Raw genomic sequence first — 19,070 nt, forward strand, 5'->3', positions numbered from 1 at the left:
TGCTATCTGAGATTAATAATGCTGGTTTACCATTTCCTTTTTACTGGCTTGGATCCAGCTCCACTTCTGAATTTTAAAATGATTTCTGAAACCACAAACAGACTTCAGTCTAATTGGGTTTAAACCCCTTTAATAAAACTCATGAAACGCAGTATAACAAAGGAAAAACACAAAGAAAATTGATAACATTTACAACCACAAAACCGACTGTACAACCCTAATAATGCTGATGTTTGATGCAGAGTCAGTTTTTAATAGATTCTGTTTGCACTGAAAAAACATCTTGTAATGGGGGGGGGGGGGGGGGTCTAGAGTGAAAACTTTAAGATTAATTATAGCATCACATACATATGTATGGCTCAACTTGGCTTTAAAACTGGGATGGTTTCTTCACGATGGAAACAGAGCATCACTTATACAGGATGTCATAGTGGCCTGGGCGGTAGAGCAGGAAGATGCGTGGCTCACTTCCTTCAGGGAAGACATGATGGTTCACTGTTCCACCCTCGCCTCTGTCCATATATTCCACTAATACAGGCACATTCAGTGCTTTTGCCAAGGCAATGATATGGATGTGGTCGCTCTCTTTCGACATGGGTTCCACTTCCTAAAAAGTGAAACATGGATAATTAGATGTTAAGGCTTCTTACTTATTACTTTTATTTATTTAATTTTTTTCCCCATAGTCTTAGGCAAACCAGTTTACATTTAATACTTTTAGGTGGCACTCACCTGCTGGCAAAACTCTTTGACCGAACGGCCACCCTCTATGAAGTGCTTAAAGAACACATGCTCCCGCTGCAGGTATCCCGAGGTGAGAAGCCTCAGGTAAACCACTATGTAGTCAGACACGCTCTGGTCATTGAAGGAGTTCAGCAGTTCACCAAGTGATTGCTGCTTTTCACACAGCTCAATCAAATCCATAAACTGACAACAGAGAGAAACCACAGTGAGCATAATTTTAATATATAATTAAAGGACTTAAAGGGGTAATTCAGTGCTGTAAACATTGTTCATTTACTTCTACTATGAGGGCTAGGGTACTTACAGGTGCATCTCAAATTAGAATGTCATAGAAAAGTTCATTATTTCAGTAATTCAACTCAAATTGTGAAATTCGTGTATTAAATAAAGAAGTAGTCTTAGTCTTTGGTTCTTTTAATTGAAGGTGATTAACCAATTCACTATTTCAACAAATTAGAATATGGTGACATGCCAATCAACTCAAAACACCTGCAAAGGCTTCCTGAGCCTTCAAAACGGTCTCTCAGTTTGGTTTACTAGGCTACACAATCATGGGGAAGACCGTTGATTTGACAGTTGTTCAGAAGACAATCATTGATACCCTTCACAAGGAGAGTAAGCCACAAAGATTCATTGCCAATGAAGCTGGCTTTTCACAGAGTGCTGTATCCAAGCATGTTAACAAAGTTGAGTGGAAGGAAAAAGTGTAGAAGAAAAAGATGAACGACCAACCGAAAGAACCGCAGCCTTATGAGGATTGACAAGCAAAATCAATTCAAGAATTTAAGTGAACTTCACAAGGAATGGACTGAGGCTGGGGTCAAGGCATCAAGAGCCTCCACACAACTGGCTACAATTGTCGTATTCCTCGTTAAGCCACTCCTGAACCACAGACAACATCAGAGCCGTCTTACCTGGGCTAAGGAGAAGAAGAACTGGACTGTTGCCCAGTGATCCAAAGACCTCTTTTCAGATAAGGGGCAAATTTTGTTTAATTTGGAAACCAAGGTCCTAGAGTCTGGAGGAAGGGTGCAGAAGCTCATAACCCAAGTTGCTTGAAGTCCAGTGTTAAGTTTCCACAGTCTGTGATGATTTGGGGTGCAATGTCATCTGCTGGTGTTGGTCTATTGTGTTTTTTCTAAACCAAAGTCACTGCACCAGCTTACCAAGAGATTTTGGAGCACTTCATGCTTCCTTCTGCTGACCAGCTTTTTGAAGATGCTGATTTCATTTTTCCAGCATGACTTGGCACCTGCCCACACTGCCAAAATCACCAAAAGTTGGTTAAATGACCATGGTGTTGGTGTGCTTGACTGGTCAACAAACTCACCAGACCTGAACCCCATCGAGAATCTATGGGCTAATATCAAGAGGAAAATTTGAAACGAGACCAAACAATGCAGATGAGCTGAAGGCCACTGTCAAAGAAACCTGGGCTTCCATACCACCTCAGCAGTGCCACAAACTGATCACCTCCATGCCACATTGAACTGAGGAAGTAATTGAATCAAAATGAGCCCTACCAAGTATTGAGTACATGTACAGTATATGAACATACTTTCCAGAAGACCAACAATTCACTACATTTGTTCCTTTTTTTTGGTTTTAGGAAGTGTTCTAATTTGTTGAGATCGTGAATTGGTGGATTTTGTTAAATGTGAGCCAAAATCATCACAATTAAAAGAAGCAAAGACTTAGGCCCAATCCCAATTCTATTTTATACCCCTTCCCCTCCACCTACCCCTTCCCCTTGTCCCTTGAAACAGAGTGTCAAGGGGTAGGGGAGAAAATATTCCCCTAAGGATTGGGACACCACTACCATGGCGTCACACGCCATCATTCGTTGTCTAGCTCTTACAATACACACATATACTGGTGTGCATTAGAACCTTTAATTATCGTTCTGTATTAATGCCCTGCTTACTGACACACACATAATCGGAAATCGTGCAGCTCACACATCCAGGAGAATATAAACTTGTCAATGCTGACCCATGACTTTATTAAATACAGTTTAAATACTGAATCCCTATATTTTCCAGAAACGAGAGAATACAATCGCTGTTTTTAAGTAAACTCACTCTAAAAAGATATACGCACAGACGCGAATACATGCAACTTTAATTTCTCTCTCTCTCTCGAATAGGCAATATTTGATAAAATGGTTTAGCGATTTCTAATTATTGGGGGGATTAGCCCCCATCAATGTCTATGGCAGTTATCGACCTGATCAGACATATGTTGTGGCACTATCATGCAGTCTGTAATGATATGACGTTAGCAAACAGCGATTTACATGACCACTAATATGAACTCACAATTGAATGTAACATAAAACAAATGATTACTTTTCGTTAAAATCTTTATGCCAAAAAAGCTTACATTTATGTGTCTTTTGGTTCGCTGTAGCAGCCATGTTGCCGAGATAATTCATACCCCTTAGTTTGAAGTGTGGTCCCGAAAAATCTTCATTTGAAGGACTATCTAGCCCTTCCCTCTACCACTACAACCAAAAGAGAATTGAGACACCCCTACCCCTTCATGTGAACGCGCAAAACAGAGGGGGAAGGGCTAATGGGTAGAATTGGGATTGGGCCTTAAACTACTTCAGTCTGTGTGCATTGAATATATTTAATACACAAGTTTCACAATTTGAGTTGAATTACTGAAATTAACTATTCCACAACATTCTAATTTGAGATTCACCTGTATACTTGACATGGATAATTTTGACTTTTTTTTTAATTAGTCAAATTCTGAAAAAATAAATAAAAAATGCATGTCAATAGGGCATAATTTTTAACTGATACAATTATCAACTCACAGTGTTGTGAAAGTCCTCGATAGTGAACTCCGTGAAGCCCTGGTTTACAAGGTCCAGTTTGCTTTTAGCTGCAAGAACTTTAAACCTATATAGAGCCAAAATTAAGACAGGTCTGGTATTTAAAAATTAATTACAAAAACAAATTATTTAGAAAATGGAACTTGTAAATAAGGTACCTGCTATCTCCTGAATTAGTTTAACTATTCCAAGCAAAAGAAATGGTATCTGCATTAGGCACCCAAATCCAACAGTACACTACCTTCGCAGCTCTATGCTGTCATCCAGTAGTGACTCCAAATGTGCAAAGCCAAAAGCTCTGTAGAAACAATTTCCATCCGGCCGTGTCTTTCGAACACAGGAATACTTTTTTTGAAGGTCCTATGATCAAGATGTAAGAATAACAGTTTTACAGAAGGTTTCAGGCACTTACTACATATAAAGCAAGTTGCGAAAATGTGGCGACCTTTATCTTGAGCTGGTAAATGGTGTCTTCTGAAGCATATTCACCCTGAAGCACAGAGAGATCTTGTCTGTCCGACACTAAAGGGTTAGTGGTGGCTATCTATTAAAACAAATCACAAGCAGTTAGAGGTTTAGTTCATTCAGCCATCCTCATATTGTTCCTAACCTATTTGACTTGCTTTCTTCAGTTACACGCAAAGAGAGATGTTAAGCAGAATGTTTCGGTTCTTTTCCATACAATGAACGTGAATCATGAAAAAAGCTGTCAACCTCTTCAAAAACAGTTGATATGAATTTAAAGCAGTGGGTGACATAACTGCAGCATGCACTCATAATAAACAGAACACTCTTGTGCATTGGTGTGGATGATAATATTTATTTTATAGTATCTAAAGTGCCAGATAAGTGCATCTTCCTTAGAACAAACTGAAGGAGTGGATGCCGATTTGCCATATCCTTCATACTGATATTAATTATTTTATTACATGATTTCTTGTTTGACTATTAATCAAGTTATAGCAAGAGTGAAATGTGTAACCTTATGTGTGCTGTATTTCTTTTCCTCAAGATTAATGTCCACATATTATGTGTGTGTATCCAACCGTAATGATAAGACACTTGCCAGTGCTAGAAAGCCTTGAATTTTAGATAAGTTCTCTGTGTATGTGTGTTAGTATCTGTCTGTACAGGGAGAAGCTCAGACAGTCCCAGGACAAACGATCAACTGCCAGTGTCCAGCATATCAGATATACGTCTTTGGAGAGTTTTATCTAGGTTTTGGAACCAATCAGAATTTTGTTGACTCATGTATTGACGCAATTAGTATCCTCTGTCAGGGTATAACTGTGGTTGATTTTGTATTGTACTGGGGGCGGCCTGCGAACTCCTTCGAGAGTGTTGAAGCTGACTTCTGCTGATGAAATTGCAAACTATTTTCTTCAAGTAAAATTATTATTATTAATTGAACTCATCTCTGAGTCCTGGTCTTCATTGCGACATATCTGGTCCTTGGGTTTTAACTGTAAATTCCCCTACAGTTAATGGTGGAGGATCGGCGGGCAATAGTTCTTTGGTGACATCCCTGATCAATCATCAAACCAAGGTAGGAAAGATTTTAGATTTAATATTATTGGTTAGGGACTGTCTGTAAGTGGAGGGGGTCGAGAGAAGGAGGAACGATAGACTCACTCAGACGTGAGGGGGTAGACACCAGCTCCAGGGTGGAGTAAGGTAAATTGGTGTCACAATATACCTGTAAATAAGTAACCTTGTGAGTATAAGGGGTACAAGTACACATCGGTAGGTCTTGATATAAGATATTTAGAGATGTGTACAGTTACAGAGGGAACAGGTGCACACCTATAGGTCTTAGAGAGAGACGTAAAAATTTTCTAGGTGTGCACAGTCCAGGGGGGACAAAAACGCATTCTTAACAGGCATGTGAACCCGTAAAGGGCAGTGCTGGGTCAAGCACTGAGGGACAAGGGACACATAGAGCCGTAAATAGGCAGTGCTGGGTCAAGCACAGAAAGCCGAAAAGCACGAGAGGCCATAAAGGGCAGTGCATTTACGGCCAGGGAAGCCAAAGTAGGGGTATGGGAAATCCCGAGAAGAATGTAAGACGCTAGACGGGGGTTCTAGTCGTATCTCGCTCTTCCAACTCTCGATCACCCACCATTACAGACAGGGGCGCCCCGAGCTTAGAAATAGGCCAGGTTAGTGGTTAGGGAAAAGAGTATCCAAAATTAGTGTTTAAAAATAAATAGTGATAATTCATATGTGCACCTATAAAAATATAGGGATATATGCAAAGGGAAAGTATTGATTGATCTGGGATGCCTCAGGAACAACCCCAAAAAGAGCTAAAATGTAGTTTTCATGACCCTGATTGGATTGGACCAGTATATGGAAATTCTGGAATATACTTTGCAATTTCATCACGCAGAAGTCAAGTGCTGTTGGTAAGATCGCCGCCTCAATATGTTTTTGGTTTATGATAGAAATATGACTGACAAATTAGGTAACCTGGTCAGCCCTGATAGAAATAATGAAACAGAAGAGAGCAAATGCTGTAAACAGTTTGGCTCTGAAGCTCTGACTTTAAAAATATATATATATATTCTCTGAATTCATTTAAAGAATGATCAGTCTGAGCTTTAATTCTGATTGTAATGTTAAAACAAAAACTTGATTGGCTTTAAACTTAGAAAGAACCTGAGAAATAAACATTTATAAATGTATGTGCCGATTTGTTAAAAATAATCCCAGAAGTAACTGAGTGATGATTTAATCTGATTCTCTGTGCATAGAAGGTTTAAATGACAAAGAATGATATCATAAGACCTGTTCCAGTTCCTATATAATTGTTGAAAGTCCTGACAAGGAATACTGAACAGAATTCTGGGTTAGTGAAAAAAAAAAAAAACTGAAGGCACACAAATTGGCAGTGGCATTTTGGAAAAACTTAGAAGCTTATGTTTTGCTTTAAAAAAGATAAAATTACTTTGACTACAATGACGCCGTTGTTTTATCTCATGCTGGCCCCCACCATGACTCTGGCTTAAGCTTTAAAAGTACCAGAGACATGTTCTGAGTAAAAAAAAAAAAAAATGTAATTCCTATATTTACTAATGTTTGGCCAAAAGAGTAATTTTATTGTTGGATTGCAAAATTGTAGTCACGCAGCATCATAAAAAAAGAAAAAAGAAGAGAAAAGAAAATTATTTTTTGTTTATGAGATGATAAAGTTGTAAACAAGTAACATAAACGGGGGTTTCAAAGTAACTTTGAAGACAGCATGCTAGCAAGACCCAAAGTAATATACCTGGGTCAGATAACCTCTGACAGATTTAAAACCAATGTTGAAATTCAGAAGCCATGGCCAGAATTAAGTGAATGGATAAATACAAGTTGATGTAAAAGTAATGACAATGACTGCAAAGAACTTTGAGAAACATTTGAGTTGCGAAAATAAAGTAAAAATACAAATATAAAGATGTTTATTTTTAAAATGCATATAATTTCTGACAAGTTTTAAACTGGGCTAGAATAAAATGATAGTACGATGAAATTATGTTAAAAATGAATGAAAATGCATTGTTACGAGTCCTGAATCCCTCAGAGTTCTCTCTCTCTCATTCAAAGTAAGCTAAAATGCCGTTATCTGAGCTTGTGTTTAAGTGATAAGATATTTATAGTACAGCACAGTGTTTCAGTCAAATCATAGGCAGAGATGCTAAAGGACATACTAAAAAGAGTTCAGATTTAATGTATTAAGAGGGCAATTGGTAGTTAAATGTTCAACTGCCCAATGCATGTAAGAAATAAGAGATTATAAAAATAATGAATAACAATTTAGGAGCAATTGTTGAAGAGACATGAGGTCTTTAAAATCATAATACAGACCCTGAGCTATAGATGTAATAATTTTGAATAGCTAAACAGTTGTATTGCTATTTGTTCTATGACCAGTAACTTATCTGTCTTATTTTTAGTCTCCACCATCATACAGGGCCTGATGGCTGCAGCTACAGAAGCAACAGAAAATTACAATGAATGGACGGGTGTGAAAAATAAATTCACTGAGTAATCTCAGCATGATAGTTTGGAGGTATCCAATTGAGTTTAGCGATTAAATATTAGTTTGATTAACCTTTTTCAATGTTTTAACACTAGTAGGTGCTGTCAATGGCTCTCATGGTTCTTGAGTGCACCTTTCCTAAGCTGCAGGAAATACTGGATTCTGGAAGAAGACTGTCGAGGATGTTGCAACGGGAAAGAGTGGTTACCAGTGTGCATGAGGTGATTTCTCAATGACGGGTAAGATCCTCTTCTGGCCAATAGGGGACAACCTAAGGCAGGGGGTCACCGCCACTGGGCACCTGCCCTGAAGGGAGGTGTTATATGTGAGATGGTAGTGGAGTTGAGCGGATGCTTGATAGGCCTAGAGCATCATTAAGAGGGGAACTGTATGAAGTACAGCAATCTGCCTCAAAATGTGAGCTCCTCCAGACCTGATCACCAGCAACCACATTCCTTAATTGATTGTTGTGACAAGCGTCCACAACTTGATGCAACTATGCCAGGGGATCACACCCTGAGGACAAGGAGCTTATTTATAAAAAGTTAATGGCAATGGGCTTTCAAGAACCATCTGAGACCATGTGATGACAGCCATTATTTTGAGACAAAAATTTCTTATGAGGCTAAAATGATATTGAACTAATATGTCTATATCATAGTCTTTACTCATGCAGGTCATTAGGCATGACACAAGATGATAACAAGATATGGTGGTGGCTAAAAATAAAGACTGCTTCTGCTTAATCAAGAGATGGTTTAGATAACAAAGGTTAAGGGAATTAAGCATGTAAGGTAAAAATAATTTTAAAGAAATGTTCCTAGCATTATGTATTTTAAACAGTTTAAACTGAGATTTTAGATCTAGAAACTTTGACATTTTTAACTTATTTGAATAATTTAGGGTTATATGTTGTAATGAATTTTATATTATAGTCTAAATTAAAGTTTGGCAAAAATTGTCAAAATAAATAAATAAATAATATTTTGCACAGTAAGAGAGAGAGAGAGAGAGAGTGCTTGAGTGGAGGCAGGGATAGTGCTCTTCTTCTATTATTGGCCTGCTAAGAAAGAGTAACCAAAACAGAGCAATAATTTTAAGACCAAAACAACCCAGCTGATTTTTCTCAAAATAAAAATCATTAATGAACAGGCAAACTTTGAGATTAGATAAGAGATTAGGTACAAACTTGGTAAAATGCACAGACAATGTTTGAGTTTAAATCCTTCCGATTTAATACCAAAAGGAAAACCTTAAATATGAGCTGTTAAAATATAAATGTGTTAAGTATGTGCATGCATGAGGATGGCTATATATATATTATTGGGGGACAATTCTGTTCCTGTTTTGTTTCAATTGAGTCACTAACCTCTGGAATGAGTGTTTTATCATTACAGATGTGTTAAGTGAAATTACTTTACAGAAGTCGATAATTCTGAGTGAAACTAATGAAAAGACAATGCCGAACATGGGACGAGCTTTAAGTGGATTGGTTATCCAGCTCTGTCTGCTACTGGTAATAATGACTTGTTTTGTCTTTTATAATACTGATTTAAATCACTCTCTGGATTAATATGTTAAAGAGTGTTTATATGATTGGATTTGTGAAATTTAAATTTGCCGTCCAAAATGGGTTTAAAATCCATGCCTAAATTTAAATGAGGGTCTAAATTGTTGTTTGAATGGTGAAGGTAAATATTTTAGACTTGACAGCAGAAAAACAGTGACAGATTGGCTACGTCACTAACCAAATTATCCAGAGAGCACCCTCACATAAAGAAGCCTGGTGGGAAAACAAAGGAGTGAATCCTGCTTGTGTACTATAGTGCAAAAGCTTTATGTAGTGGTTTATGTAGAACAGAGATAAGTTGAACAAAAACGTGTGGATAGCCCCTTAATGGAGCAAATCCATAACAAGAGGTTTGAATTAATTGAAATAGCACAGCAAAAAAAATTATAATAATAAATTTTGTTTAAACAACACAATTGTAATAGGCTCTATGGAGCTGCTTATGAACACTTTTCAAGTCAAATTAATATTGTGAACACTGACAGGTCTTTTTGATAATGTATACTGTTTCAATACAGATTTACAGAAACTGATGATGTCTCTTTAATAAATATTTGGCCGTTTAGAACTAAGTAATAGTATTGTTCATTTAGTAATAACATTGGGAAATCTGTCTGCTCTTTTTCAGTTTATAATAATTTTGAGTAAATTAATATCACTGCCAAATGACAAACATGAACGAGGGATTTTAAGACATTGATCAAGTAGCTGACCTGTAAGCATTTATCACTGACAAAACAGTGAGAACTAAATTGACTTTATACTAAGTATTGAGGATTTGCTTCTGAATGTGTCGCTAATATAGTCTGAGTACAGTAATATGGTATGATAATTGACAAGATTTGCATTTAAAAAAAAAAAAAAAGGTAATAATAAGGCAATGAGTATGGTTAACAGTAATGTCATGGTATAAAATAAATACATGCATGACAATAAGTGGATCGGTTAGTTGTATTTTAAAAGTTAGACACTTCGATACTTAAAATGTAATTTTAACCAAATGTGTTAACAATGACAAGGTTTATGGTTCATGTATGTGTAAACAGCATGTGAACTATGATGACTGCAAATGGATTTGCGGTGAAAGTAAAGCTTAATAAAAGGGCTATTAAGTAATAAACTAGGAACTGCTCTAGGTTTTCGAGGAAATAATGATTATGATTATTTTTATTTTTAAAGATGGCTCAATATTGATCTTACTTATTTTTGGTTTGTTTATTTTTGTGTTTTTAACACCAAGTTTGGAATGAAAGGGTATAATGGTTATTCAATCTCTATAATTGTACCATTGATCGGGAAAATGATAGATTTTCATAAAATAAGGGTACCTTTACTGGGATTTAGGTTATAAGCAATGTCTGTATTTGGTATCTGTGAGGTGACTGAGGGTCTGACATATGTCAGGAATGCAATAACAGTGGTTATTCATTTAGCCCGGCTTCCAGAGAATAATATATATACGTTTATTGTAATGAGTTTATTTTAAGATATGACCAAATTAACTTAAATTCATCATAGTTGTATAAAACATGCTAAAAGAAAACAAATAAGGCAAATATCCTTCTTAAGGGTAAAAAAAAAAAAAGAATGAATTGGTTATAGTGTATGCGGTTTTCTTTAATGATTTGTTAAATCTGGTTAATGAATATGCAAATTTAGTCTTAAGGCTGTTGGATAAATGTTTTGTTTTAGAGGGTAAGTGTGAAGTAGCTGTAGTAGGAAGAGAGGTATTTACAAAGAGATGTTGATGAAAGTATATATGGATGGAGGACACTTTTCCAGGTAGAGGGACACACAGAATAATTCACTGGAAAAGACATTATGTGAAGAAAGACTAGTGCAAGTGGCGATATTGTGGGATTAAGTAAGTAGATGAATGTATATGGGAAGTAAGAATGATTATGGGAAGTATTTTGTACAAAATAATGTGTTTATTACTAGAAATGTCAGCCAGTACCAGAGATCTTAAGTATATGCACCTGCTTAAGTTGACCAACAGCCTGCATTCTTAGCATGCATCACAACTACACCTGACCTCATTTATTAGACCAGATGTGGGGTATTAGACCCCACATTGATCTAAAACGGGGGACTGAAGGAGTGGATGCCGATTTGCCATATCCTTCATACTGATATTAATTATTTTATTACATGATTTCTTGTTTGACTATTAATCAAGTTATAGCAAGAGTGAAATGTGTAACCTTATGTGTGCTGTATTTCTTTTCCTCAAGATTAATGTCCACATATTATGTGTGTGTATCCAACCGTAATGATAAGACACTTGCCAGTGCTAGAAAGCCTTGAATTTTAGATAAGTTCTCTGTGTATGTGTGTTAGTATCTGTCTGTACAGGGAGAAGCTCAGACAGTCCCAGGACAAACGATCAACTGCCAGTGTCCAGCATATCAGATATACGTCTTTGGAGAGTTTTATCTAGGTTTTGGAACCAATCAGAATTTTGTTGACTCATGTATTGACGCAATTAGTATCCTCTGTCAGGGTATAACTGTGGTTGATTTTGTATTGTACTGGGGGCGGCCTGCGAACTCCTTCGAGAGTGTTGAAGCTGACTTCTGCTGATGAAATTGCAAACTATTTTCTTCAAGTAAAATTATTATTATTAATTGAACTCATCTCTGAGTCCTGGTCTTCATTGCGACATATCTGGTCCTTGGGTTTTAACTGTAAATTCCCCTACAAAACAGACTGTTATCTACTGTTGGTGTGGATGTTAATATACAGTAGTTATTTCTTGGTGTCAACAGACAATTCAGTTTTGTGTTTTGAATGGCAGAAATTAAATACTTCAGCTTTAAATTCTAGATTGTTAAAAGCTATGGTATGGCTTCTAAAGACTTGGAAAATTGTGCACAAGATGTGAGGACTACTTTCAACCATGGTGCATTTTTTCTCTTTAATTAAAGCCCATTTATTTAATTGTATGGAATTAAAAACCAGCCTAAACATTCTGACTAAAATTTCCCTTAGAATAAAGAAAAAAGGTTTTTAGAACAAAGTAAATGATCACAGAGTGGTATGTTTTGTTAAAGTGTCCTTTAAGTACAATTGTATTTATAATAAAAAAAAAACAGCTACCAATTTGACAAAACATAGAGAATAATCAGTGATTTGTTCGGTAACCGTTACCATATATCGAAATTAAAAGCCTTTTTTTCTGTGACATTCCTCTGAACACTCACCTCTTGCTGAATACGGTCCTGCTGTGCCATAATGGCTTCGTCGTGTGCAAGGCAGTTAACTCCTGCAAAATAAATAAATATACATATATAGAAAAACTGGACCTGGCCCTCACTCGAATAGTTTAAACGTGGATTCTTAATGAAACACCGCTGCGTGTTGATCAGAGAAGCACAGTTCTCCTATGGCTTTATTTACTGACAATTACTGACATTATGTAATTATTATCACACCTTTACCTTATCTTCATTTTTAAGTGAAAACGTTTATGTAACCATTTTATTTTCTTTCTACCAGCCAATGGTGAGTCTGAAAGAAAGCGCGCAGTGTTTTTTATAGTAGTAATACATTCAAATTAGAAATGTCACGTGCATCTGACTGATAGAACCGCGCGCTTGTGTGTCAGCGTTGCTGTTGATGTTTTGATTATTTAAACAAATAGGTGGCTCCGTAAATTCAGTGCAAAATAATTAAGTCGAAGTGGGTAAATCTTACCACTCGGCTGAATAAAACTAACTTGAACCCATGCATTTTAGTTGTTCTTGCTCCGTCCATGTATATGAATGAGCGTTGCATTGTCAACCGCTAGGTAACGTTAAGTTCAATGCTACCCACTTCAGGGGATGCCAAAATGCATTTTAATATTTACAAGTATATCTCCATATCATGAATAGTCTAACCTACTTTCTACCGGACCCCCACCCCCCACATCTAGTTTGGACATTCATCATCAGTGGGAGACCAAACCTTCTTTGCAGGGGTCAGACCTCCACGTAAATCGCACCCCAATAACCGCCTGCAACTGTTACCACGCAACTAAAACACAAGAGATTCACCACTTACATCCATAAACTCTGATTCAATATTATATTACGGTCTGCAGCTGATTGTCAAACAAGTCTACCCTATTTAAATCAAGAGCGTAAAATAAAAGTCTTTGAGTCGTAATGCAAATATAATAAGACTGGGATTTAATCATGGTTGTATGAGCGAAGAGTCTACTCTTTGTTCATCTAACGCTCTGCATTTCCCCCTCTGCTCTGCAGCAGATTGTTTCTCTAATGCAAGCTCCCTCGTGCATCCCTGCCAGATGTTTACGCACGTCAGCTGATCTTTTAAACTGCGTGGCGGAATGTTATTTTTGCACTTACCCTCCATCTCTCCCTGTGATGATTCCTGCTGCTCATTCGCCATCTTGATGGAGTTCTTTTACCATCACCCCCTCTCTCACGTACACTTCCGGGTCGTGTCATGCTGCCGGTGTTTTGTTTAATACGGAATACCTTTACTTGAGGGTTGTTTTTTTTAATGTTATTTACCAGGCTCGCTGAGGACCCTGACCCAAGGCACAAATACGGCATCATACTAGTTGGACAAGTATTTGCTTTTTCCCACCCTAATTTCTTATCAAATGTACTTTGGTCATAAACGTGGAATATTTTGCAGGATTATTTTGGCTCCATTGGAGCAAAACTTGATTGTGTATTTTTCATAGGTATTAAAACAATTTAAAAATAGTTGTTTCTTAATCTGTGAAATATTTGTATTTTACATGTAATAACCTCGAAGATTATTGCGGCACCAAACAAAACATGCCAAATTAATCATTTCCTAACAGGTTTCTAAACAAAGGCCCCAATCTCACACTACTGGCAGACAAACTTGTGTTCACAGCTGAGTTGATTGAAAACATGGACAACAAAGCAACATGGGACAAACTCTACACAGAAAAGGGAAACAAAGGCCAATTCAAACATTTTGAGTGGTTCTTTGGATTTCACGCCGTCCAGGACTTAATTCTTCCTGTACTTCAGGGTATTTCTCATTCCCAGAGTGGCTCATTGAACATCCATGACATGGGTTGTGGCACATCCACATTAGCACCTTGTATCTACAAAACCTTTCCATGTGCCGTCAAGGTCACCTGTGCTGTGCTGACATCTCTTCAGTTGCAGTGAAACTTATGGAGAGGTGAGCTTATTCTACGTCAGTGCAGCCATGCAACCCATCCTCTACTACTACCATCCTTTCTTGACTGCACACAGTTGAGAGCATACTTTGTGGACAGCAGTCTGGACCTAATATTGGACAAGGATGCTTTAGTTAGGTCTAAAGGTCAAGTTAAGGCTGGACAGATAGTGGAGCAATGCTTAGATGAGTGACATGACATACAGCCAAGTATGTTGACCCACACTCAGAATTCGTGCTCTGCATTTAACCCATCCAAAGTGCACACACACAGCAGTGAACACACACACACACACACACACACACACACACACCATGAACTCACACCCAGAGCAGTAGGCAGCCATGTATGCTGCGGCACCTGGGAAGAAGTTGGGGCTCTTGCTCAAGGGCACCTAAGTCTTGGTATTGCTGGCCCAAGTCTCGCACCCACAACCTTAGGGTTAGGAGTCAAACTCTGACCACTAGACCACAACTTCCCCCCCCTTTATGAAACCTTGGCAAAAAGGATGAGGATCCTGATGCCAGGCATATATGGCTTGAGAGACAAGTTAGAGTTGCTACACTGGCAGCTGATGTAGGAGTTCAAGAGCTGGGAGAATTGAGAGGGGTCAGCTATTTCACCTTGTACATCTGAAAAGGTTTCAAAGTGAAAAAGTGTTAGTAGCAAAATATTTTTTTTCTTGCACAATGTGCTTGCCTAATCAAAAACCCATTTACATTGTAGCAGATAAATAGGAAACAATACAATTACAATTTTACAGACTTTTGAATAAAATAAATGTTTATTTCAGAATTAAAATAATTTTTTTGTCCTGTGGCGCTTCATTTTTCCATCAGTGGCAAATCAACTACAATATCACAGTTTTGTAACACGAGAATCATATAACATTGAAAGGCTATATAAACAAGCATCACTTATAAGAAAATAAATGACATTTCAGTACGTACCCTCCAAAACAACAGTTCCTAAAATTCCAACAAGGTGCTTAATATTTATCATGCAGAATGTATATTTTTACTTGAAAGGAAGGGATTCAACAACGCCTCATTCTGGCCTTACACAATGAGTACAGAGTGGATTCAGTATCTGTAAGTACGTGGTCTCTCTCGTGTGTAAGGATTATATGCTCTTCTCTGTTTGTGCTTCATGACCAAGTTGTTCACTGGCCAGTAGGGGGCAGCAGCTGGATTAACACCTTGAATAAATAACCAGATGTTTAGTACAATTTTACATTAACATAATACATTAAGATACAGATGGTTTAAAAAAAAGAAAAGTTAAATCTATTTGTACCTCTGTAGAAGGGTTCCCTTTCAAAGCTCTGGTATCCTGTTGTAAAGTGGGGAGGTACATCGTTGCTGTAAAACTGTGAAGCATAGCCACTGAACTGTCTCATCTTTTGGCCTGGTGTCCAGGCTGGAGCTGGAAAATGAGAGTAAGAACGATTGCTTTTATTTAAACAAAAAACATGACTAATAACCATATATGTAGATGCCTCATTAGCGTCCTGAGATATGCAAGCCATCTGCCATTTTTGAAACAGCCTGCGAACTCTCAAGTGCAAGTTGACTGTGTACGTCTAAAACAGCAAGTTATACGCATGTATATCTTTGAATATTCATTGATTATTATGGTGAATAATGTCAAGTTGACCAATCGAATGTATCTGGAGCAGTCAAATATGGCATCTATACAGATCTATGACTACACCATCCCCCAGCGCTTACTGAACTGTACAATTAGTTGATCCAAAATGAATCATCATGAGAATAACTGTGCTGGTTAAGTACATTTTCTCAGGAATCGCTGGAATGTTACCAGTGTTATAGTGGATGGCAGGCATCACAGGTGGATTGAAGCCTCTCTCGTTGCTATATAGAGGACCTGTTAAAAAGGCATGTTTTAAATTATTGAAATGTTACAGGAAAAATGTTGCAAGTTATATATAGTATATACACACTACAAAAAGTTTGGGATTGGCATAAATTCTTATGCTCACAAAGACTTCATTTGGTCAAAAACAGTGTTGCTTAATTTGGTGAAAATTATTAATTATCATGATTCTTTGAGTATCCTTTACAACAATTTAGTGCATTCTTATTAAATCTACTCAAAAACAACATCATACTGAGTCTGCACTATTGTACAGTAATCCACCTTGATGGCGTGCAGGAACACTTGATGTAGCAGTCTTCCAGTTATGGCTGTAATGTAATGGTGGGTGATCATTTGCCTTAACCTGGTCTGCAAAAAAAGAAAAATAAATTAAAATTGGGTGACTAAATGTTCTATGTACTCTAAAGCAAGTCATTAAACAAAAAATGACTGTGAACCGTTTTGTTGGAACAGAAATTGATGCCAGAATTACAGAAACTTAACAGTATTTTGCACCTTTACTCTACAGCTAACCAACGACAACAAACACAACCTGCTTATCTAGGGATGCACGATAAACATGCGCAAAATATGATTGTGGTTTGGCACAGCTTATCAGTGAACAACGTCTCTGTGTAGTAAACGCTGCTCCACGTGAAATCACACACATGTAGAGATTTACAGCCGATTACAGAACCGGCTTTACTCAAAAGATGCGCATTAAATATCAGCCGATGTTTGTCATGCATCCCTATGCATTTCTCACCAAGATCTGGCAGTTCCACTCCCCACGCCTGCGCTACATGCTCCAGTAGCAGGCAGGTAATCTGCCGGTGGGCGACAGCATTCCAGTGTACACCATCTTGCATACGATGCTGCAGGCTGAACCGGAACTGGAAGTGAAAGTCTAGCACATCATAGCCGTACTCATTGGCAAGAGTGGCTCCAAAGTAGTTTGCTTCGATCACGTCGAATCTCAATGTGGGACCCATGTGTTGGATCTGAATTTGTGGGCAAGATGGAAAAAGTCCGGGATTATTGATTCTCACCATCACAACATAGTGGTTTTTTTTTTGTAACCCACCTCTGGAACCAAGAATCCACCCACAATCTTCTTTCCCAAAGGCATGGTCATATTCCACACGACCAGGCTTTCTGGAGGCAAAATGGCCTTCAGTTTACTGAAGAATGTGTGAAGGTCATTTCTATATTCGGTTGCCCATTCACGGCTGTACCTGTACATTGCAGTAAAACAAAAATTACATTACGGCATTCTAAATATCTTCTGGCTGTAAAAAGCTGTGAAGACCACTCCCACCTTGATATATCCCACACACAAGAATTGACGATGACCAGGTCTGGTTTCATTCCTGTTTCAAAGTCAGTCAAGATGCTCTCCATGTAGTTTGAGAAGACACGCGTGACAAAATAGAAACGGATCAAGTGGTGATCCGTTCTGTACTGTCTCACTTCTTTATAGGCAGTGCCATTGTTCATTTCACCGAGCCGGCCACCTTCTACCAGAGAGTCTTGCTCAAAGGAAAACTCACCCTTGGAAATATAGACAAGAGAGATGCATCAGACATCGCTTAAGCTATACTGGAAAAAAGGAAAAATTACTATTCTTCTCACGGTTATTACAGAAGTAACAATATTCACAGCAGCTCTGTGTTTCCTCCATTCACACATTTATTGACCAATATCTGTACATTAGAGAGTGTGTTGACAAAATCTTGATGATGAGAAGTATAGATAGCTGAACTTTTGGACATGGTATCTGGTAATTAGATGGTCATCCAGCTATAATGTCCCAAAACCCAGCCTGACAACACTAACATGGCGAGGCCAGCTGGCACTGAAGCTGGTTTGTTGTTGGTCCAAAATGGTCTGCAAGTTTACACCAGCAAGAAATCAGACAGGCCTACCATTAAACACAGAGACAGACAGGCGCGCACACACACAGTTCTTGATTTGAAATATATAATATATAACATACAGCTAATAAAACTCGAATCCAGATACTTACCTTGCTTTTTAGTTGTGATACACTTAAATACGCATCTCTCCTCAACACGAGGACTAGATCCTTGTAAACCGAACGTTGAACTAGAGAGAAAAGTCTTATTAAAAACCAAGAAGGCCATTGTTATCACAATACCTATTAATCTTCGAAAGTACTTACTTGAATCGCCTAAGACCACAACGAACTTGTTGTGCAGCAGCTGCTTTGCAGTGCGCTGAGTCACAGACCTCATCGTGGTTTTTACCCGTCTCAATTAAAACTGAGAAATTCACTGAAAAGCAAACTTTGTATTAAAAAACAACTATACAATATGGATGATGTTCGAACTTCGGGATCTTAGTATCAAACAACCAAATCGTAGGTTAGCTAAAATAAAATCGGTTAATTGCGTGTAATGAGATTACTAGCAGCTGTGAAAGAAAAGTGAGGCATTGCTCCCCTTGAGGTTAATATGGATAAAACATGTCAATTTGGATGTTCGACTCCCTGTGTAAAATCGGCTTAATCCCAGCGATCTCTTTAACCTAATAGTGAGGAATAATTCCTAAAATGCCAGATGGCAGGGAAAAAAATATGTGAAGATCAGTGTAAACTATATTGTACTAAAAAAAAAATTACACGAAATTAAGCAAGTTTAAAATATTTCGATCCAGATCTTAATATTTCAGGATGATACGCACCATGATTAAAAAGTACAGATAAACTATTTTTAATAAATACCAATAAATAAATATTGGTATTGTGACCAAAAAAACAAACAAACACACACACAATTAATAGTAAACATAAGATTCAATGTGCCCTTTTTTTTAATCACAG

At 37.6% G+C, this 19,070-nt stretch overlaps 2 protein-coding genes and 1 pseudogene across 3 annotated transcripts; 1 reads left to right on the forward strand and 2 right to left on the reverse strand.

Moving 5' to 3' along the window:
* Positions 1-103: 103 nt before the first annotated feature.
* On the reverse strand, positions 104-13,628 carry otub1b (OTU deubiquitinase, ubiquitin aldehyde binding 1b). Of its 2 annotated transcripts, none has more exons than XM_052560131.1 (7): positions 13,533-13,628; positions 12,384-12,445; positions 4,032-4,130; positions 3,828-3,946; positions 3,569-3,653; positions 733-927; positions 104-607 (listed from the first exon to the last, which is right to left on the reverse strand). In XM_052560131.1, exons 1-7 carry the CDS (start codon positions 13,573-13,575, stop codon positions 410-412), a joined length of 801 nt encoding a protein of 266 aa, XP_052416091.1. In that variant the 5' UTR covers positions 13,576-13,628; the 3' UTR covers positions 104-409. The 2 variants fall into 2 exon arrangements, with proteins under 2 accessions (XP_052416091.1, XP_052416092.1); XM_052560132.1 differs by lacking the exon at positions 13,533-13,628 and adding an exon at positions 13,225-13,429.
* LOC127961849 (citrate synthase-lysine N-methyltransferase CSKMT, mitochondrial-like) lies at positions 13,580-14,698 on the forward strand (annotated as a pseudogene).
* Positions 14,699-15,115: 417 nt separating this feature from the next.
* Positions 15,116-18,705, reverse strand: fam113 (family with sequence similarity 113). The gene is made up of 9 exons (XM_052560130.1): positions 18,411-18,705; positions 18,255-18,334; positions 17,547-17,779; positions 17,313-17,463; positions 16,995-17,229; positions 16,511-16,597; positions 16,172-16,237; positions 15,647-15,775; positions 15,116-15,548 (listed from the first exon to the last, which is right to left on the reverse strand). The coding sequence occupies exons 1-9, from the start codon at positions 18,481-18,483 to the stop codon at positions 15,433-15,435; spliced, it is 1,170 nt and encodes a 389-aa protein (XP_052416090.1). The 5' UTR covers positions 18,484-18,705; the 3' UTR covers positions 15,116-15,432.
* Positions 18,706-19,070: the final 365 nt, after the last annotated feature.

Source organism: Carassius gibelio, chromosome B7 (assembly GCF_023724105.1).
Source record: "Carassius gibelio isolate Cgi1373 ecotype wild population from Czech Republic chromosome B7, carGib1.2-hapl.c, whole genome shotgun sequence".
Lineage (NCBI taxonomy): Eukaryota > Metazoa > Chordata > Actinopteri > Cypriniformes > Cyprinidae > Carassius > Carassius gibelio.

Excerpts from the sequence above, each read along its gene's own strand:
- otub1b (XM_052560131.1), bottom strand. The coding sequence starts at position 13,575 with ATGGCGAATGAGCAGCAGGAATCATCACAGGGAGAGATGGAGG. Across the intron at positions 12,446-13,532 it reads ATCACAGGGAGAGATGGAGG|GAGTTAACTGCCTTGCACAC; the intron begins GTAAGTGCAAAA and ends TTTATTTTGCAG. Across the intron at positions 3,654-3,827 it reads GACAGCATAGAGCTGCGAAG|GTTTAAAGTTCTTGCAGCTA; the intron begins GTAGTGTACTGT and ends GGCTCTATATAG.
- fam113 (XM_052560130.1), bottom strand. The coding sequence starts at position 18,483 with ATGAGGTCTGTGACTCAGCGCACTGCAAAGCAGCTGCTGCACAACAAG. Across the intron at positions 17,230-17,312 it reads GTGGATTCTTGGTTCCAGAG|ATCCAACACATGGGTCCCAC; the intron begins GTGGGTTACAAA and ends CCACAAATTCAG. Across the intron at positions 15,776-16,171 it reads TGCCATCCACTATAACACTG|CTCCAGCCTGGACACCAGGC; the intron begins GTAACATTCCAG and ends CTCATTTTCCAG.